General features: G+C 49.2%; 5 protein-coding genes across 5 annotated transcripts; 2 read left to right on the top strand and 3 right to left on the bottom strand.

Moving 5' to 3' along the window:
* Positions 1-64: 64 nt before the first annotated feature.
* Positions 65-1,394, top strand: HOO65_080476 (DUF1295 domain protein; the record flags this gene model as incomplete). The annotated part of the gene is made up of 4 exons (XM_071004299.1): positions 65-448; positions 530-594; positions 667-893; positions 964-1,394. The coding sequence occupies 4 exons, from the start codon at positions 65-67 to the stop codon at positions 1,392-1,394; spliced, it is 1,107 nt and encodes a 368-aa protein (XP_070856706.1).
* Positions 1,395-2,994: 1,600 nt separating this feature from the next.
* HOO65_080475 (4-nitrophenyl phosphatase) lies at positions 2,995-4,124 on the bottom strand (the record flags this gene model as incomplete). Its single annotated transcript, XM_071004331.1, has 3 exons — positions 2,995-3,758; positions 3,812-3,888; positions 4,042-4,124. 3 exons carry the CDS (start codon positions 4,122-4,124, stop codon positions 2,995-2,997), a joined length of 924 nt encoding a protein of 307 aa, XP_070856705.1.
* Positions 4,125-5,874: 1,750 nt separating this feature from the next.
* On the top strand, positions 5,875-6,234 carry HOO65_080474 (uncharacterized protein; the record flags this gene model as incomplete). Its single annotated transcript, XM_071001567.1, has 1 exon — positions 5,875-6,234. One exon carries the CDS (start codon positions 5,875-5,877, stop codon positions 6,232-6,234), a length of 360 nt encoding a protein of 119 aa, XP_070856704.1.
* Positions 6,235-7,210: 976 nt separating this feature from the next.
* On the bottom strand, positions 7,211-9,347 carry HOO65_080473 (putative xanthine/uracil permease; the record flags this gene model as incomplete). Its single annotated transcript, XM_071004197.1, has 3 exons — positions 7,211-8,544; positions 8,617-8,905; positions 9,261-9,347. The coding sequence occupies 3 exons, from the start codon at positions 9,345-9,347 to the stop codon at positions 7,211-7,213; spliced, it is 1,710 nt and encodes a 569-aa protein (XP_070856703.1).
* Positions 9,348-14,047: 4,700 nt separating this feature from the next.
* On the bottom strand, positions 14,048-21,195 carry HOO65_080472 (Phosphatidylinositol 4,5-bisphosphate-binding protein SLM1; the record flags this gene model as incomplete). The annotated part of the gene is made up of 2 exons (XM_071004106.1): positions 14,048-20,661; positions 20,709-21,195. The coding sequence occupies 2 exons, from the start codon at positions 21,193-21,195 to the stop codon at positions 14,048-14,050; spliced, it is 7,101 nt and encodes a 2,366-aa protein (XP_070856702.1).
* Between the last annotated feature and the right edge of the window lie 404 nt (positions 21,196-21,599).

Here is a 21,599-nt window from a genome sequence, read left to right as displayed (position 1 = left end):
ACCAATATCACACCCGTACTACGACAAATACATCCATCGAGCAGCCGTCCGCATCGACGCCCAAATGGCGCTTCCAACAATCGCATCCATTCAGGACTGTGCCAACTTCTCGTTAGTCGTTGAGCCATTCTTGCCCCAGCTTCGCGATTTGCCATACAAGCTTCTCGATGCTGTGATCGCCGGTGATGAGGCTGGCGGCACGATTTTTTATCGGCTACAAGATCTTTATAATCAAACCAATCCATTAGTTAGCGGCTTTGCAGCGTCGCTTCTGCTTGCAGCTGGCTTTTTGGCCGTATCCGAGCTCAACCAGAACTTTTCCCAGGTCGATCGCTTATGGAGCATTCTTCCTAATCTTTACGTGATGAACTTCGCTGTCTGGGCTAGAGCGAATGGGATTCCGCACGAGCGCATTGATCTAGCAACGCTTGCAACGACCTTTTGGAGTGTACGTGACGATAAAGAATACGAGCCATTCCCATGTCGTGGCTTTCGCTAACAAATTTCCACCTCTCTGTTATCTTCGCAGATTCGGTTAACGTTCAACTACTGGCGTAAAGGCGGTTATAAGCGTGGATCCGAAGACTATCGTTGGTATTTCATTATCCCCCCCCCTGCCGATTTTACTTTTGGTTCTTTTGTTTAGTTGCTAATCCCATGGTTTAGGGATATCGTTCGCGGATATCTACCGCGCGCTGCTTTTTTCGTACTCAATGTTACTTTCATTAGTTGTATCCAGAGCATCCTATTGTTCCTGTTCTCGGGCGTTCCTGCATACCTGATCTTTTTGGCAGGAAAGATAGATGTCTATATTCACGGAGGCGATCTAGCATACTTCATCATCTGTCTTGCGCTCGTGGGCTTGGAATATATAGCCGATGGCCAGCAATGGGGTAAGTGTAGTCCTTATGTCTCAAAGGCTGACACGATTGCATCGATGCTGACTGACTCGATAAATGGTAGATTACCATCAGGCTAAAATTAGCTACCAGGCTACTGCCAAAGTGCCCAAGGGATACACGCAAGAAGAGCTTGAGCGCGGCTTCATCACCCGTGGGCTCTGGAAATATGTCCGGCATCCCAACTTTGTTGGTGAGCAGCTTTTTTGGTACACGCTATACCAGTGGTCTTGCATGGCAACACAAGACCACGCTTGGTGGGCCTTCACAGGCTCGTGTCTGTTGATCTTATTGTTTCAAGCTTCAACTGCCCTCACTGAGACCATCACCTCCTCAAAGTACTCCGAGTACAAAGTCTATCAAAACCAAGTTGGCATGTTTTTCCCACTGTCAGCCGCGGGGTTCAACCCTCCTCGGCCTAGAGGCCTGGGAAATACCCAGACTGGCGATCTAGCCAAGCGCACGCTCGAAAGGGAAGCAAAGAAGCAGGAATAATGCTGGTAGGGGCTATTTATAGGGATGAGGCATATGATAGACGTTAGCGAAAGCCACTATGCGCGATAAGGGTATTTGTAGAGCTATCTATGTTCAATCATTTGATGTCCGGATACGTATGGGCTATACATGTACAATATGTCGTTCCATGGCCCGACTGTGGCTCATGGTGTTATACTTTCCAAGCTAGTCCTTTGTTATTTGCTTATATATTCTAATAAATATGTTGCGTGTGTGTTTGTGTCAAAGTATAGTCAACGCTTTGGCTAGACATCACTAGTGATCTTCTGTCTGTTATAGCAGGCGATATTTTACATTCGTTACTAAAGCCTGCAGTGTACGGCGCCTTTGAGCTTGAGCTTGAACTTATTTGACATCTACGGGATACTGCTTTTAAAGATAGGACGCTTGATATTTCAGCTGCCAGTAATCATGCTTATTCATGTTGTTATCATGGTTATTAGACCAATGATGACCAAGTCGTTGAAACCGGGGCTCATATATCCGCTCTTGATGATGCGACCATTGGCCAAGCTTTCCGGACCGTCTATAGAGGTAACGCAAGCTTGATACTTGGTCTATGCAAGGTAGCAACGTAGATGAAGAGATCCAAGTAGCTAAAGCAGCAAAGGGATAACAAAACGTAGTACTTCTGTGACTATTGTAAGCATCAGCCTTTGGTCAACTATCCCTTAGCTGGATAGGTGGGGGAGGCCGTTGCTGAGAGAACACCTTTGCGAAGTTGGCTCTGCCATAAGTTTTGAGAAAGTAGTAGACCATCTACCATAATGATCTTGTCAAGCAAGCTCTTAAGCAAGCTCTCAAGAAAGTCCCGGATGGTAATAGATTCGGGATATGCCTCTCGTGCAGAATCATCAAGCGCAAAGTGAAAAAACAAGCCTTGAAACGAAGTTGCTGCCCTAATACTGACTATTTACAGTCAAGGAACCTACTAAATCTTTTCAAAGGTGTTGGAGAAGACAATGATTTGGGCGCACTCTGTGATGATATAGATATATGTGATGGTGGTGTCGGCATAATGTGCTCATTTGTAGCACTCAATAGCCCAATCTGTCGTTATTACAATAGACTTGGGGTGCTAAGAAATCCAATGAGCTTATTACATATATGTTACTAGATGGCAGCAAATAATCTGATCGTCGGTGGTAGTTGCGCCCTGCCTTGCCCCGTCCATCAGATGCAAACACGATGCCACTTTACCAAAGAACATGCTTGGTTCGGCCCAGTAACATTCCGCGGGGGGGTTCACGCTAGCCCACATTCCAAAGTATCAAGCTATATCTCGCGATTATGTTGGACAGTTGGCTGGGCTGTCCTGGTTCCTGCACCCCCGCTACCACATGAATTCATACGAGATCAACGAAGCATATCTAGTAAATCTGTTCCCAGAGAGCTGGCAAGTTGGCTTTCCAAGGCAGGATGTCCTCGCAAAACCGATAAATTTCTATGAAGCCAACCAATTTGCCTGGCCCATTGTATTGGCACCTCTTGTTGGCAAGGCGAATCCCGATCAACCCGCCAGTTTAAGTCCCCAACCAACTGCTATCCCCAACGGCCGCCGCTTTCCACCAGGCGTCACTTACTTGCTGGCAGCCAATAAATCACTCAATTTGTTCGCATAGAAAGCAGGAACAGCAACAGCATCCTTCGCTTCAAAGTCGGCTTTCTGATTAACGCCAGTCAGAACCATGAGGGTGCCACCTAGCTTCCCGTCAATGCCAAACTTGATGTCAGTATTCAAACGATCACCAACCATGCAAGTTCGGGCGCGGTCCAGCTGGAACTTGCCCTCAATAGCATCCATCATAGCCTGGCCGGGCTTTCCTAGAGCCAGAGGCGTCTCGCCAGTCATATGGACAAGGGGAATAGAGCATGCTCCGGCACCAGGGAAGAAGGTGTGATGGGAAGGCAGGGTACTGTCAATGTTAGTGGCAAGGAACTTGGCGCCATTTCGGATGTAGTGGAAGGCCATAGATAGCTTTAGGTAGTTGATTTTGCGGTCCAATCCCACTAAAACAACGCCCACTTCAGGGTCGAGGGCTGTTTTGTCGGCCATAGCTTGGTAGTCCTCGGGTTCAATATTGCGGTTGTATGTGTCAGCGGGGCCACCAACGACTACTAAGCCCTCAGACTCCAGCTCTTCCTTCATGCCACTTTCACCAATGGCAAAGACTTTGTGCTTCCCCTCGGGGAGTTGCAAGATACGGCTGATGTAAATGGAAGCCGAGTATGACGAGCAGAAGACCTCGTCCAATTCACACTGGATGCCCATTTTAGTGAGCTTTTTTTGGTAGTCATTGCGAGACTTGGTCGAATTGTTTGTCACGAAAACAATCTTCTTGCCTATGGAATTGTTAGTCCATAGCGAAAACAAGCTGATATGAGGAGGGGCTAACCCTTTGCTTTGAGCATGTTGAGTGTCTCAGGAATGTTCTCGTACACTGAGTCACCGGACCAGAGGACGCCTGAAAAGCTGCATTAGAGTTTGAGGCTCATTTTCACACAAAGTGGTAATAAATGCATAAATCAGGCCAAATTCCTAGACTTGCCATCACAGTCAAAGAGAAAGGTCTGGATAGAAGGGTAACCATTAGCTGTTAATCTCTCACACAGCCTCAGCAATCACCATAGGGTGTAGCTTACATCAAAGCCCTCCAAGAACTTGTCGATGGCAGCAGGGTTGCCCGAAATAAACTGTGGCTGCGACATGGCAAATATGCAGTAATATAAAGACGAGTAGTACGATGTGGTGTTTCTGTGGTGTGGTTTTGCTATCCGAGTGTGTGGTTTGAGATGAGATTGAACCCTTGGGCTTAAACAGAGCCTCAATAGTTTTATGCATGTAATATGTATTATATACGGATCTACACTATAACTTGATTTAAAGTGGGCCCAAAGACTTGGACATCAAAGTAGCGCAAAAGCGAAATAGGTGAAAAAAGCCCAATCACGTTGTTTGTTAGTAAGGCGGGATGGGATGTTGATTTGCATGTGAGCATGGTTCGGGATAGAATATATGTGTACAACTTGAGGAAAGAGTATAGCCACTGCATGACGAGCTAGAGATTCCGAGGTCTCCAGGCCACTTAGTCATGAGACATATTACAAAGTGCTGAGCTTAGATTTATGTCGCTTGTGCAAGCACATTTATAAGCATATATTTAGCTAGGGGATAATATGCTTGTATACCATATTGTACTTAAACACAATATTCACCGAAGACGACACTAGACAGACAGGCCGCTACCCTGCGCTAACGCACAACAACGAATCCTGCAAAAATCATAGCAAGGAGGATGGGAATAGGAGTCAAGTGTCCATGGGGGCACCCAGTTGAGAGTTACGATTGAGCGTCTCTGCCTAGGACTTGATAAAATCTCATTTAACATTACATGGGGGGGGGGGGGTTGAGATAAGGCTGTAAGTACAGCTGGCGCAAACAAAGGTTTCTCTGTTGAGCCTCAGGTTTTGTCTCATTTGCCATTTTCGAAACGAACAATCTTTGGACGAATGAACAACGGTGGGTATGCTTAGTATCAAGAGTGGAACTAATGGCTATTCTTCGTTTCACTCAGTCTTGTTGAGATGCAGATCTGAAAGAACGTCATCAAGCAGCAGCATGCAGTTCATGTATTGTATCTGTATATAGATACTTATGTCCATGTGCCGTTGTAGCAAATCCACAGCGAATGTAACTGCAGTTGCATCCTCCAGCACCAGCTAAAACAACATACACCTCGAAATTTCGGTAGTTTCGTGGTGGAAGAAAACACAGGCAAGCCCGTCGCCGTTCTTCACTGCCTGCTTGCTCTTCAAGAAGGCGGCCAAACCTCAAAAGTACTTACCATTTCCATGCCTCTTTAGCTGCATAAATAGACACCGTCTCGGTGGTTCCTGAAACCCGCAATTCCTTCATCATGTGGCAAGAGCTTTCCTTGATTAGTACAAAACATTAACATGGCCCTAGATGATTCTTTGGATATATTCAGTTCAGCGAAGTCGCATGTATAGTATTGGCTTGATTTATGGCCTTTGGGGGGGGGGGGGGTGCAGATTCACCAAAGGCCTCCCTTTTCTCTGTGCATGTAAGTAAATAACAAGGACAAAAAGGAAAAATGAAAAAAAAAGGGTAGCATTGTTCCCATGTTCACGTGTTTTAGAGCCTCTGCGGCCGCCCATATCTACCAATCTCTCGTTTTTTTGCTTTTTCCTGGATCCACGCACAAATAAATATTTTTTTCTTCATTTATTTCATTTATTTCATTTATTTATCTTATCTCCCCAAGAACCCTTTCACATAAATTGGCCCCCTTCCTGCTCATTTCTTCACTAGCCAGCTTGTTCTGTGAACTCATTCGCAATTATTTCTCGCATTTACCACAATTCACTCGCCAATCTTACTGTTATCTTTGCTATCAATCAATCTTCTATACATCTTACCTATTGACTGTTTCACACCATGGACCGCTCGTCGACCAATACTCCTACGCCCTCTGAAGCTTCTTCTACAGCGGGCCACCGCTCTGAGACCCCAACACTATCCCATCCTCAGGTAAACTCGGCTGGAAACCCTCTACCTCCTCTGTGCCGTGAATACCCTCTCCCTAAGGAGCCCGTTGATGTTGCTGAGGCGCTTGCCCGCCCCCCTCTAAGGTGGACCATCAAGGGGACCATGGCCGCTGGCGAACACCGCCAGATCCGCGTCAAGACAGACGAAGAGAAGGCCCAGGAGTTTGCGCAGGCCAAAGCCGACCTCGTAAAGGCCAGTGCGTCACTGAAGAACCTGCCAAATATCGATCGCAGGAGCCCTAGCTCTTGAAGATGCACCCCCCAAGCGCCCAATGCTCAACACGGGCTGCTGGCGAATTAGACGGGGGAATGCTATCATATCATGATGCCTAGTTCACATTCTCGGCGAGCTTGTTATCGCTTCATTTGGCAAACTAAGCCCTTTTTTTTTTCTTTTTTTTTTTTTTTTTGCGTAGCGACTTCTTTGCTTTCATGCTCTTTTTCTTTGCTTGTTTCGATTACCCTCCACATTGCATTGTTTGGTTAAGCAATGTGTGCTTCTACTTTTTTTTTTCTTCTTTTTTATTGCTATTCTTGGTCTTGATTTATACTTGCTATAGGTTGTCATCTACTACTTGAGGGATGAAGGGGCTATTTTGCCTCTCATGCGTTGTGCGACATTGCATTTGAATATCTTCCGTTGCACAAAGGGAAGAGAGACAGACATTTGAGTGTCAGAAAGATGGATGATGGTCGCGTAACTGCGTCGCCCTTTGTACAGGAAGAATGCTATTATGGTTTTTCGATGTTGAATGGGATACATTGGAGAAAATCTATCGTTTTGGATAGCCAACTTTTAGTTGGAGACTTTACATAACTTCGTCATAGTTAGTTGAATGAACGAATCGCTCTGCAAAAAAAAAGCAGTCAGTATATTGTCCAGATTACCATTTGGGAAAAGAAAATCTAACATCTTGGTTGGGACAATGTTCTAGTATCAGGAGCCAGGAAAACCAAACTGTGCTTAGCAAAGATAAATACAAAAGTATATATATCTAACCCACATAAGGCCGCCCAAACATATATGTACATGATACTGTGAAGAGACTGCAAAAATAAGCCAGGAGCCAGCCAGCTAGCCAGTCTTGGGCTACTGTAGCATCCAGACCACGAACCCGCCACCATCTAAACAGGTAATATTTTGTATACAGGACAAAACAAAACTCCACAATTAATACGCACGATGCGATATATACACAAACAACAAGCCAAAAATTCCTCACTGTCTACTTTTCATAGGGCTGTTGCTTCTCGGGCCCTAAAGAGTCGCTGGTCTTAGCCGCTCCTCCGTCAAGAGCTCCTTCAGTAACAGCTGGCGACTCAGACCGCCAGAAATCCTTTTTGCCGTGAATCAGGCGGTTGAACCATGGAGGGAGAATGCCGCCAGGGATTCTCCAGGTCCACGGCTCCTTCATGTTTTTGTTGGGCGGTACAATACGGCCTCCAGAGGCGAGCTCAATAAGCCACACTAACGTGTTGATGCAAATATAAGAGCACACGCCAGCAATTAGGCCATACGCAATAGAGTAAGTGAAAGGCATAATGGCCAAGCATAAGAATGCAGGAACCGCATCACCAATGTACTCCCAGTTGATAGCCACAACCTCCTTTGCCATCATGGAGCCAACAAGCACCAAGACAGAGCCAGTGGCCCATGTCGGGATCGACGCAAAAATGGGGGCAAAGAAAATAGCAATAAAAAAGCAAATGCCGGTGCACAGGGAAGTCAGACCAGTCTTTCCACCTTCGCTAATACCAGCACCTGACTCGACAAAGGCAGTCACAGGAGGAGTGCCGAAAAGAGCGCCAATAGAAATAGTGATAGAATCAACAGTGTAGGCCATAGAGGAGCCCTCGAAATCTTGAGTGACGGGGTCGATTAGGTTGGCAAAACGGGCCATCGAGTACAAGGTGCCGGTGCAGTCGAGAATATCGACGTACAGGAAGGTGATGATGGCAAGACCGAACTGGTTTCCATAGCCGGAAATATCCCACTCCTGGACGTTCAGAGTGTGCTTGATCTTGTGGAAATCGACGACTTTCTTGAAAAAGTCAAAGTTGTCGTTTCCGACAGCGGTATAAGGAAAGTTGGTGACTTCCGTGTTGCGAGGCCAGGAGATGATGGATACCAGAATGATGCCAAAGATGATGGCGCCCTTGACACGGTATAGGAGCAGCATCGTAGATAGGATGCCCCCGCAGAAGATACCAATCCACATCTTGGGCGAGCGCATCTTTTTGGATGTGGGGCAAAGACCATCAACCATGTCCTCCTGCAGACAGCCAGCCAGTTCAGTAGGTGTAGAGGTAGCACCAACAACAATGCCCAGACCCTCCGAATAGGTGAGGCCGATTAGAGTCAAGAACAAGCCAATACCGACACTTGTGGCGAGTTTGATGGAGCGGGGAATAGCACGGGCAAGCCATTGGCGCATGCCGAGCATAGTCAGGCCTAGGAAAATCCAGCCTTCAATGAAGATGGCAGTCAGGGCGACTTGGTACGGGACCTTTCCAGACCCATGGAATCCAACAACAGTGTAGGCAAAGTAGGCGTTGAGACCTAGGGACAGGGCAAGTTAGGCATTAGAGTCTCTATGAGCACGAGCAAAAACGGAGGGGGGCTGCGGCTTACCCATTCCTGGTGCAATACCAACGGGCATGTTGGCAAGCAGGCCAATGAAGAAAGTGCCTAATGCCGAGATCGCAGCAGTGGCAGTGACCATGTCGCGCTTAATTTCCGATATGCAGAGCATATACGCATCTGAGGGGGCGGTAACGCAGTCGTCGACATCGCAAACACAAGTGCCGCCAGAGTCGGCAACAATGGAAGAATTGACAGCGATGATGTAGGCCATGGCAAAGAAGGTAGCAAGGCCAGCACGCATCTCAGTTAGGAAGTAGGAGCCCTTGCGCTCTCTAGGCTAAAAAGACGGCAGGGAAAGAAGCATGTTAGCGGGCGTTGAGCTTGAATTTTCATGGGACGATATAGCGATGATTGTGGATGTCTGATTGGGCAAAGAAACGGCATGGTTCGATTTGGTGGGCGGTGGCTTGGGGGGGGGGGGGGGGTTGTCAATCTGCTCGTCATTAGCAGTGACAAGCGGGCACGTGAGAAAGAGAGAAAAGAGAAAACAATGAGAAACGAGCGACGAACGACAAGACACCAACCAAAAGCGGTCGACACAAGATTAAACCGGCGGAGCAACGTGCTGCGAGAGTCGGGAGGACATGAAGAGAATCTAGGATAAAATCGAAGGAAAAGGGACGTAGACTTACATGGCCAGAGCCATCTAGACGGAACCAGTAGCCCACCTTGCTCCGGGCGACCGCCTCGTTGATGCCATGAAGGAAAGCGAGCTGCATCTTAAGGAAGCAAAGCGAAAGAAGAGGAGGGAAGAGGCAAAGGAGAGGGAGGAAAAAAAGGGTTCTGGCTCTTGATCAATGACGCCTTCTCAATCAGACGAGAGCCAGATTCGCACGACGGAAGGAGAAGGCGGTGGGAGAGGAATGACAAGAGGAAAGTCACGATAGAGAAGGGGAAAGAGGAGAAGCAAGAAAGAAGAAGAAGAAGACGACGACGACGACGACGACAAAGAAGACGAACAAGAAGACGCAGGAGAAACGAAAGGGAAAGAAAAAGAAGAAAAGGAAGAAGAGAAGAGAAGATAAAAGGAGAAAAAGGCTGCGGTCAAAGAGACGACGATGGAGGGAAGAACCTATAATAATAAATGATGGTGCGATGGTGCGATGGTGGCCAAGGGCTTGACTTTTTTCGTTTTCGTTCCCTTCTTTTTTTTCGGGGTGGTGACAGATCGGGAAAGAACAAGGCGATAGATAACACACACACACGCCTATGTGTGGCTGGCCCTGAACTAAGAGATTTAAGAGAAACGAAAATCAGGCTCCCTCCAACCTATCGACGGAAAGAAGGATAGCAAGGATTTCTTCTAGGTCGGAGCAGTTGCCTGAGTTGTAGCCGCAAGTCTACACATACACAGCGTTGTAGGCCGTTTGCTGGTTCTTGGCTCCTTCTCCTGGCGCTGTAGTAACTGCTCGAGAGAAAACGGGTAACTTCCTTTAAAGGCTTCTTTTCTTGCTCGCTGCCCTGCTTCCTTCCTTCCTAGTCTGGCTAGTTTTTCTCGAGATAAGCAACTGGCGGATCCTGCTCTTGTCTTTTTTCTCTTACTTCCTTCCTAGGCTTATCTTGACTAAGAACTTCGGATGGGTAAGAAATAAAAGAATAAAAAAAAGAGCGCAAAAAATACGACGGCTTCGCTGTTTGTTTGCTTCTGGTAGCGCCCCGCGAAACCCAATCTCAATCTTGTAAAGGCTGCTTTCGATCTGCGCAAGCAAACAAGTGAATTGGTGAACCAGACGCCGAGTCAGGCTTTCTTGTGTGTGTGGGTGGACTCGGGCTCGTTCCTGCCCTGTGCGGCGCGTGTTAGTTGACGACTTGGGGCTTGAGAGCAGCAAAACAGTACAGCATGCTCTGTGAGGGGTGAGGGGGAGATGAAGGTCTTGAATATAAAAAGAACTATGGCCAGAGCAAAAAGAAAAAAAAAAAAGCAAAAACCTCCTCAGAGCCGGGCGAGGAGGGTGGCAATGCAATGGCATATATCACTATAGATATGTGTCCCGCTATATGGTTACATCGGCTTGGGTATGGCTTCACAGCTGCCCAGATGACTTTTTTTCTCCTTTCTCCCCCTCTTTCAGTGCATAGTTTGTTTCCCAAGTACCCCCCCAATCGCACACACCGACTTGTTCTGTGCATCTGTGAAAACCCGTTGTCTTGTCCTCTGGCTAGACAAGAACGCCCCTCAAAGTCTAAAAAGAGAGGGCAGCGTTAGCAGCCCCTGCCATATTAGTCTCAAGGGTGGCCCAGATGACGTGATCCTAAAAGCAAAAGAAAAAACAAGGTTATCTAAAGCTATGTCCATCCATGCCAGCCATAATTAATCTCGACAACGCTAGCTATGGCTCAACTTATCTTGGTGCCCAGAGAAAGGGTGAAGGGCGTTTTACCCTATCTGCTATTGGCTGCGACCTTGATATCAGGAGAAAGAGCGTTTGCCTGACCTGACTGAGCTGATGGCGTCCCCCCCCCCCCCCCCCAGAACGCACCCGCCTGGTCGTTGCTGTACTACATTGGACAGGCATATATTAGCTGCTTTTATCTCTATTATTTTCTTGGCCAATCCGAACCTGCGACCGCAATGTGCTTGGTCAGCTCTATTGTCCCTCGTTCCTCAACTTTTATACGTAACTATCCGTCGAACTGCACAGCATATTCTTCATGTCTCTAGTTTTTTCTGTCTTTTTGTCCCTGCCTTTCCCATTGCCTCCGTTCGGTCCGGCTTTCCAAACTGCACTTGCACTGTCTATGTTTAGAAGCAGAAGCAGAAACAAAAACAGCCCCAAACACATTACCGTTCACCGTCGCAAAGAAGCCGCCAAGGGAACATTGTCTGAGCCTGTCTTTTAGTCATTCAGGCATCTCTTTCCAAATTCTATTTTCTTCTCAATTGACAGTGGGCTGTTTCGGACTAGTCAAAGCAAGACACCGAGCCAGCCGCTGCAATGAAAAAGGGAGCAACAATCTCTGCCCTCTAGTCACGCAGTTGTCTGCGCACAAGGGATCTTGCAAGAGCCAACTACCCTCTCCTGGCCCCTCCCCCCCAAGGATCTTAGCCGTGTCTCAATCAAGCCTTTTCTACCGCTCACCGTCACCAAGAAACGATGAACAAACTCCGCCCCCCCCCCCCCCCCCCCAGTGTCCAATGTGAGGGCTTTGCCCATGTTCTGCTCTTTTCCCCGTTTTGCCTATCTTGCTGCGGAGCACCCACCGCCTTATTTAGGTCTTTTCTCAGCTTACGAATTGTCTTGGTCTGACATTCGACCTGTGGTGAATCAAGCTTGGCTCAAGCTCGAGGAGAACACAATATGCAGCACAACGCAGAACCGTGATGCGCTATGCCCTGTTTTCTCCCCGTCTTATGTTTCTTACTCCCCCGCTAAACACCAGGATTTGGTGGACGTTACGGCCACCAGATCAGAGGGCAGCTGAGCCGAGATAGCAGCGCTGCTTTATCAAGTTGGCAACGTGGAATGTAATCTAGAATCCAGCCCAGCTAAGAAAACATGTATCTCATCGAACTCAACCGAGCTCTCTTGCTTAGGACAACATGGCGTATTACCTAGCGAAAAACGCACCGCAGTCTTCTGTAGTTTTCAAGAAAGGATTGACGCAGTTAAACCTGAGCATCGAAAGAGAATATCAAGCCATGTGATAGACCCTTACTATTAAAGGAACCCTAAGCCATGCACTAATTATGGACCCTTGAGTTGGAATATGCTGTGCAACCCTAACAGAGTCCTTCCGTGGCAACTGCACGACTTTTGCATCCTGAGCTGTCATTTTATTTATCATCACGTAACCTTGGAGTGTTTTTGTTTTTTTTTTTCCACTTCTGCCTTTACCTGTTTATTTTCTAACGCTCTGCTTCTTCTAGCCTCTCCTTTCTATCCTAACACTCTTGGTCCTACATAGGGATTCTCACTGTCATTTTGCTAGCAGCAGACTTTGGACCCATACGAAGCCATGTAACTTGCAAGTCTTGAATCGATGATGGGCTAGGCCTTGGGAGAAAGTCTTTGTCTTTTGTATTTTCTTCCTTGCCAAGGTTTGCTGGCCGCTATCATGTACTACGACTGGTGATGAAACCGGTCTAGATTGGGCCTTGAGATCCTGGGTTGAGAACAAATGAATCAACACCAAGGTGTGAAATGCCTGTCGCTATCTTATAGAGCACTTGCTCGCTGTTTACTAAAAGAATGCTCTAAGCATGGCGGGTGTAGAGCAACATAAATGATGTCTCTACCGTAGTGCATGAGGCTGGATGTGATACATCATGTGACTTTTCTGATGCTGGAATATAACTAGCTGTAGTGCGTACTTGCGTATCCATGTCCATGTACGCTGGGAACCGCCAAGTCTGCCATCCCCCACAGTCGCCTATGTTTGTTAGAGATGTCATCACCTTGCTGTAAATAACTGGTTGCACACGAGTTTTTCTTAACCCTAGACATCCGGGAACGGGAAACGGACCAAAAAGAATGCCGCCAGGAGTGTACAAAACGGAAGGGCACATGCATGCACACACGTATCCGAAGTCCCCCCCCCCCCCCCCCTTCCCCTCCTTGCACCTGACATGACAAGCTGTGCAGAAGAAGGTATATTTTAAACATCCACGTAAATCCCAATCATACACCCGTCTGCGCTAGTACGTACAGGTACGTAGCGTGCTACCGAAGGGCAAGACAACTGACTGCCAACACATTGCACACTTGTGTGTTTCACAGAGACACGAAGCCGGCACGATACAGAGCCGTTCATAGCTAGAAGGAAAAGAAGAAGGAAAAACAAGGGGGAGGAAAGGGAAAAGAAGGTCAGGAAAAAAGGCTGAGAGCAGCAATGGGCATATGGCTATATGCATATGATAAGTAGCACATACACGAATCGAGACAGACAGCATTAGGGAAGGGGATGAAGAAGCAAAAGGGTGACCGCCTGCAGCCGTAGTCGCCAATACTACATAAAGCTCGTATAATCTGCAAATTATTCGTGTGGGAATCTCGCAAGTCACAGCATTGAAGGCCTTTTTTTACTTGTGCCTGTCCTTGGCATACATGAGCTCCCTGTTGTCTTGTGCTACACACATAGTAAAATAACTACCAATCACCATCGGCACAAGATGGCGCGTTATTACAGTCTCTACGCACGTTTATTTCCTTTCTCTCCCCTTTTTTCAAGGCTCCCAGAAACTCACGAATCACTAGAATCGGAGGTATCAAACAAAATCGCATTAATAGTCCTAACGAACGAACACAAGAGGTGAGAGAATGGAGGCCCTTGTCCAAAGACTCCAAAACCTCGGCACAACCTGCTTCACAATAACTTAGATCAATTTGTAAAAGAATAACCCAATAAAAGCACAAAAAGAGTTACCAGTTAGCTAGCTCGCAAATTTCAGCACTCTTCTCTTATTCCCTCTCTTTCTTCCTTACTGAGTAGGGTAAGGGGCTGGCACATCGGTGCTTCCCGCTCTACTCTTGACTCTCTTCGACTTGTTACGACCAAACAAGCGAGATGAGCCCTCCTTTATACGTGTAGCTAGATGCTTGTCCTTCGGGGGCGAGCCGGCGTCGCCTCTATTGGCCTGTGACATGGCTGCGGGCTCGGTACTCAAAGGTTTGTCCATTGAGGGCCCAGCAGTTGAAGACTCGCCGCCAATTGCTGCGGCATTGCTAGCTTGCGAAGGGCCTGGTCCAGCAGAAGCTGCGGGAGTCACATTGCTCATGCCGTAATCCTTGCTGGAGAAATTCATCTGTGAAGGATCAGTATTTTCGCTACGAGATGCGTCTTGGGCTCCAGCTATGGTGTAAGCATCCTGTGGCTGATCATCACCGAGAGAAGCGGCTTCGGGTCCAGTAACAGTGGGGATAGAAGTTGAGCGCACACCAGTAGTGGCTGTGGGGCCAGAGGGAGAAGCTGAAGCAGTGTTGGCCATGGCTCCAGCAGCACCAAGACCTGAAGGGGCAGCTCTGGAACCGGTCGGTGTCGACTGGCTGGAGTTTGAACCGACGGTAGCTGCGGTGGAATCAGTAGTCTCGCTAGCAAAGAAGGTAGGATCACTTCCGATTGTCGCAGGGTTAGTTCCTTGGGTAGGGTTCATAGAGCTACCCGACTGACCAAGGCCTCGGGCTTCTCTTTCACGGACAGTTTCCTGAAGCTCTTCCTTAAGTGTCATGGGATGATTAGCATTGGAGGCGGAGTCTCTGTTCCAAGGACCAGACCACTCCTCAGAAAGTTCGGAGTTGTCGGGTGAGGCCGTGTTTGAAGGGCTTTTACTGTGGTTATGCGCTGCCAAAGTGGCAGCTCCAGCAGTAGCTCCTGCAGCAGCTCCAGCAGCGATTCCCGCAGCAGCTCCTGTGCCTGGCCTAGTGGTAGCTGTAGGGGCAGTTCCAGAAGCAACTTTAGAGGTAGCTCTGGAGGCACTTCCAGCACCTTGATGCAAGGCAGCGCCACCAGAAACATCATCCCGAGGGTGATCCAGTTGGCCTGACTTCATGTGATAGCTGGAGGGGCCTTTGTTGGTCATTTTGGCTGCAACCACTGGAGTGTGGGCGTGGGTATGAGGGTATTGAGGGTGCACATGCTTAGAAGTTACACCGGGAGGAACGTCAAATTGCTCGGACTCATGTGGGACACTGCCACCAGCCATGCGGTAGGTGTTATCGGCCTCCTCAGACTGCTCATCAATTATTGGTTGGTTAGTCCGTAGAGCAGCCTCAGTGTTATGCTTAAGACTAGAGGAGCCTATATGGTAGGTACCAGAGAGATCATCATCATGATGTCCAGGGGCTGATAGTGCGGCAGCGGCAGTGGCAGCAGTAGTGGCAGCACCAACACTTGCACCAGCTGCAATAGCGGAGGAGGTTCTAGGGTGGGTGTGTTTGCTGGTCTCAAAGTATGTCTTGGTGCCATCAGCGGAGTAAGAGGTGTTGGCAGGTTTGGAGACAGATGTTGGGGGTGCATTTCCTTTAGAAGCAGAAGCGACACCAGCACTAGTCACCGAGTTCTTATAAGCCGAGGCAGGAGCCCAGCTATCATGACTAGGCATATGGGACTCTTCGTAATCACTGGAAGATGAAGAAATCGAAGAAGAATACTCCTTGTCCTTCTGCTCGGCGCTGGTGGCTGCGTCATCATGGCTAGTGGTCAGACCAAGGGCCGCAGCGCCTGCACCAAGAGCAGCAGCAACAGTCGCACCAAGTCCGGCACCAGAGCCTGTGGTGGATTGAGTGTTTTGTTCCTGGGCGGTCCGGGCATCCGCATAGGTTCCAGGGCTGTTACCGATGCCTGCAGTGTCGCGGGTGTTGGGGGGAACAGCTCCTAGAGTGGCACCAGAGGCATTTTCTGGAGCCCGGGTGCTAGGGAGAACTGTCTCAGCAGCCCCAGCAAGCATATCACCAACATTTGGCCCAAGTGACTTTTCCGGGTCTGCAGTGCCTCGGAGCCGGTTACCAGTAGTAGCGCTACCAGGAGTAGTCGTGGCTGCCATTTTGCTCGTGTTTCTTGTGCCTCCAGCACGTACATCAGAAGAGTCATAATCAGAGGATGAGATAGAGGAGTCCGAAGATTTACGTGCGAGTGCTTGACGAGTATATTCCGGAGAGTTACTACTCGCAGCGCCCACAATTGGCAGGGCATCACGGGTTGAGGACTTCCCAGCAGTGTGAGAAGGAGGGATAGTAGATGAACCGACAGGAGCATAGTCGCTGGTTCTGGGGTCTCTGGATGGCGTAGTTGTAGTTGCATTATCATTAGAACTTGAAGCAGCAGCAACGTTGGAGTCTCTCTGGTCCGAAGTCGAAGTGGAATCCTTTGTTAAGCCAACAGCAGTAGCTGCAGCTGCAGCAGCACCAGCAACAGTAGCTCCAATGCCGCTGAGCATACCACCTCCCGAGCTTTCAGACCGCGGTTCTTCATGGGGAGTCATTTCGTTGGTGTTCTGGCGGCCGAATACTGACGTCGATTTCGAGCTGTCTACAGTATTAAGCGATTCGCGGCGCAACTTAGGATCGACAGTAGACACTTGAGACAGACGGCGGCGATGATTCTCAGAGGTAGGAATAAGCTGGCCCGGAACTGAAGACATTTGGTAATGAATGCTCTCATTAGTTCGAGGGGTAGGCTTCAACGAGAAAGAACTACGTCGATCATGGCTTCCAGTTGGCGCAGGGACCGGGCCGGAAGGTGTCTTGTCATCAGGGAGCTGGCCAAGTTCGCGGAGCTCCTTCTCAGCAGCACCGACCATGCTCCAGGCCTTGGGACGGCCGCTGTCGCCCAGAACATGTGGCTCGTCAGGGTTAACATCAAGCTGCTTGCCATTGGCGGTGGAAAGATTGGGGCCATCAGAGGCTCCTTCACTACCCATTGGATTAGGGCCCCCAATATCAGCAGGTGATACGCCAGTTCCGGTAAGGGGAGTAGGCATTGTAGTAGTACCTCCAGGCTTGGGTGCGGAAGAAGAGGTAGAAGTAGACATGCTGGTCTGGGTATCCTTTCCCACATCACCAAGAGCGCCAGGCTGAGAGGTTCCCTTGCCATTGCCCTTAGCCTTGGTCCTATCCTGAAGAGTGCTGCTAGGCTGTTGATTTCGGGGAAGAGCATCAGACGAACCTAATGCGGCTTTTGAAATATCAGGGCGATGGGGAGTTCCATCATCGATAGGAATACCTTGGGTGCTAACGGTCTTGTCCCTGGGGTTAAGGTCACGGTCTGCGTGGCCGCTTTCCTTCTGGTCAGTTTCGCTGTTCTTGTTGCTGCTAGACATGGCAGCAGCTGCACCACCTAGGCCAACAGCGCCCATCATGGTACCGATAATGCTGGTAGAACTTGGGTTAGAACTTTCACTTTCCTCACTTCGAGGTTTGTTCAAGTAATCTTGGTTTTGGGATTGAACAGGGGAAGTATTGGAGGCTGCGGTTCTAGAAGGAACTGTTGTGGGCGCAGAAGAGGAGGGAATAGGGCCAGCTGTGGTTCCAGTTCCGACATCGTCCCCAAGAGAGTGGGTGCCGCTGTCCTGGATAATTTCTTCGTCGGGATAGGAGCCGGGGTACTTGTGAGACTCGGTGATGTCCTTGGGATCTTCACTACTAGCAGCATAACCGACAGCAGGAACACTAGCGTTTGCGGCGCTTTTTGGGGAAGAGATATTGGTAGACTCAAGCTGCGTGCCTAGACTCAGGGGGTTCCAAGTTTCACTTTCCTGGATAGCATCAGCTCGAGCCGAGGTCCCCATAGTAGTACTGGAAGAAGCACCAGCAGCGGTTTTTGAAGGGGTGGTAGCAATATCTTTGCTCTGCTTGTCCTTTTGGGAAATTCCAGCCGCCAAAGCAGCTCCGGCTCCGGCTCCGGCTCCGGCTGCAGCTGCAGTTTTTGCGGGGTTGGCTGGGCTAGCAGACCGGATTTCTTCAGTTGACCAGCTTGACTGGGGCCTGCTGATGTTCTTGTTCCTCAGTGCAGAGGGGTCCAAGCCCAAAGCTGTAGCGTTCTCGTTCCTCAGTCTAGTGGTGTCCGGGCCCGAAGCTGTAGCGTTCTCGTTCCTCAGTGCAGAGGGGTCCAGGCCCAAAGCTGCAGCGTTCTCGTTCCTCAGTTTAGTGGTGTCCGGGCCCGAAGCTGTAGCGTTCTCGTTCCTCAGTTTAGTGGTGTCCGGGCCCGAAGCTGTAGCGTTCTCGTTCCTCAGTTTAGTGGTGTCCGGGCCCGAAGCTGTAGCTTTCTCGTTCCTCAGTATTACGAAGGGGTCCAAGCCTAAAGCTGTAGCGTTCTCGTTCCTCAGTGCAGATGGGTCCAGGCCCGAAGCTGTAGCGTTCTCGTTCCTCAGTGCAGAGGGGTCCAGGCCCAAAGCTGTAGCGTTCTCGTTCCTCAGTCTAGTGGTGTCCGGGCCCGAAGCTGTAGCGTTCTCGTTCCTCAGTGCAGAGGGGTCCAGGCCCAAAGCTGCAGCGTTCTCGTTCCTCAGTTTAGTGGGGTCCGGGCCCGAAGCTGTAGCCTGCGGTGAATCGGTATCTAATTTCTTCGAGCCATGTAGGCCGGCAGTGGAAGTCGATGTCTCAGGGGTTTGCCCCGTTTGGCTAGGGTAAGTTCTGAGACGGTCCTGGCCTTTATAAGCCTGGGGTTTGCTAGAAGCCGGAGTGGGATCAGAGGTTGTAGCACCGCCATTAACGTTAAAACCACGAGCAGCCAAGCTTTTCTGCTGCTCGGGAGATAGGCCCTGATCCCCGGTAGTAGAGATGGATTGGCCCTGGCCATGTACGGCTGTGCTGGGTTCCTCTGGGCCCTTATCCAATGAGTTTCGGCGATGCATCGCGTAAGCTCCAGCTCCAGCACCAGCAGTACCCGCAGCAAGAGCAGCAGCAGCAGCAGGCCCCCAGCTGGTGTGAGAAGCCTCGGTAGTGCTCGAGGTTGGCCCTAAGTTTGGATTAAAGACCTGGTGCTGCTTCTGTTGGTGTGATTGGGTTTGATATTGAGGACTGGCGGAGGCCGGATTGATGGGGTGGTTGTGGACCACAGGTGAGGGATGAGATGTCGCATGAGGTTGCGACTTCTGTGCACCATAGGTGTCTGGCGTTCCAATATAAGCAGCTGCAGCAGCAGCAGTAGCAGGATCAGATGACTTTGCCATACCATGAGCGGGAGTTTCATGAGGCTCAACCATGGAGGAGTCATTAATATTCTGGCTTCTGGTAGGCTGGAATGTGCCGCTCTGGCCTGGACGGCTACTCGCACTTTTCTTAGTGGCTACACCAGCCGCTGCCAGTTCAGGGCTATTCTGGCAGTTGATTCCAGCCCAGGGAGTCTCGTCTTCCTCATCAAGAACACTATCGGTACTACTATAAGAGCTAGTGGTGCGCTTATGATTACCTTTAGTAGGGAGAGGAGCCTCGGAATCCTGGAGAGCAGCACTGCCAAGAGCCGCACCGCCAGAACTACCTGCTGTCTGAGCAGAAGGCTCAAGCAGATCCTTTATATCTTTGTACCAGCCGAGCATATCCTGGTAGCTTTCGGCCCGGAAAATCCACGTGTGGCCACGGTGAAGAGTGCCAGTTTGGCGGCCCTTGAGGATAAATTTGTTGTTGGACCCGCCACTAGCCGAATGAGAGCCCAGGGTTTGGTCAGGCAAGTAGAGCGACATGACAGGAGTTGGACTATCGGCAGACTTGAACTCGTGCAGATGGGTAGGCGATAAGACATACCAGCCTGCGGTGAAGCTCTTGAGGTACTTTCCTTTGCGCTCCAGAGGACCGGACCGGATCATGTGGCAAGACGGATGATCCATGCCAGGATAAATGATTTGCTGGGCAGTCCGTCTAGGGACATTAGTTAAGAACATTTCATCTCTAGATTTAAGCCAGTGATCCCATTCAGCATCTCGAGGCATGCTAATGACTCCAGAACGTAGATCCTCAGAGGTGTTGTAAGCCAAAGTGCTCTCACGTTTGAGCATGCCGGCAATGGCGTTGAAGGACTTCTGAATTTCATAAACAACAATAGACTCCAGTTCGCGTCCAGAAGTTTCAAGGTTGATATGGGCCTGCTGGATGTAGTTTTCCTCCTTCAACTGCTTCTCGACTTGACGATCAACAGAGTGACGCAATAGATACGGATCCGACTTTCCAGTAACCGAGGGTTCGGTCCCTGAAGCATTCTGACTGATGGCGTCGTTAAGGGAGCGAACAGACTTCTTGGTGTTGTCTATTTCTTGCTCAATATTGCTCTTGAAGTCACCGGCAAGATTGCGGATTTCCTTTATCTTGGAAGAAAGCTCGGAGCGGAGAGAGGTCAGCGCAGCAATGACATCTTCTTCAATGGCCTGGGACTTCTCAGCTTCGTTGACAGCAAGACGGCTATGGCTCTGCAAAACACCGAGACCATCTGAGAGGCCTCTAGTCTGGAGGAACTCTTGGGGCATCGTGAATGAAGCGACGGCCTGCTGGAGACGTTGATGAGCTTTGGCGCGGGACTCATAATGGTTTCCGGTCTCCTTAAAGTAGGCAATAAGATCTTTGAGGATTTGGCGGTATTCTAGACGACAAGCGAAGTCGAAGTCAGTATCTACTTCATATGAGCATTATAAACGGGATACACCGTCCGAAACTTACCCTCGAATCGGCTGGCCAAAATTTCACTTGGGTTAGTGTCGGTGGGAATAGGGCAATGGAAAGGGCTGCTGAGCTGCTCCTGGTTATAGCCACGCGAGCCAGATCTGAAGTCCTGGGAAGCGTGGGTGGCGGTAGAAGGAGCTCCAGGAACATCGTGATCGCGCATAGTTCCGCTAGACAGGTGGGAATTATTTCCAGTACGACTGGAAAGAATCATGTGATCGGCAGACGAGGTGGAAGCTCCACGACTATGCTTCGAGCCGCCACCATCCCCAGGTTTCATGCCCCAGCCTTCACTAAACTTGCTACCAGAAGCGCTTTTATTGCCTTCGATATCATGGTAGGCGTCAGTGACAGCACTGGAATGCTCAGGATAGGAGCGAGGAGCAGAATCATTGGTGGCAGAACCAAGAGCTCGTTCTGTGGTAGACGCCACGTTGTGGGCGGTGTTAAGGGTGTCCTTGACAGCTGGGGCTCGAGTCGCCATTTTTGACAGCTAGTATAAGTCGCCGTGAAATTTATCGGTAGAGCGGTAGCGGTATTCTAGGAGGCGATGGTATGTTGTAAAGGTTATAATTGGTCGAAACGGATATAATAGCGACTAACATACGATGAAAGAGCGTTACGGGCAACGGATTAAAAAGAAAAGATTAAATAGAAAGATACTGAAGGTATTAAGAGCGCAAGGTAATTATAGAGCAAGTGCAATAGATGAAGAATAGATGACGGTCTGTTTTTGGTTATTTTGGTTGGTATATAGTATAGTTGAGGATGTGGTGGGCAGCCAATCTTCAGATGAAGTGAGCAAAAATTCAAGCAAAGGAGAAGCACAAAAGATAATATCATCAGCGGATATCCTGATTTTTATCCCCTTCTTGATATATGGATACG

Source organism: Ceratocystis lukuohia (assembly GCF_044167205.1).
Source record: "Ceratocystis lukuohia strain C4212 chromosome Unknown Supercontig8_pilon, whole genome shotgun sequence".
Lineage (NCBI taxonomy): Eukaryota > Fungi > Ascomycota > Sordariomycetes > Microascales > Ceratocystidaceae > Ceratocystis > Ceratocystis lukuohia.
This window is presented reverse-complemented; position numbering and strand designations above follow the sequence as displayed.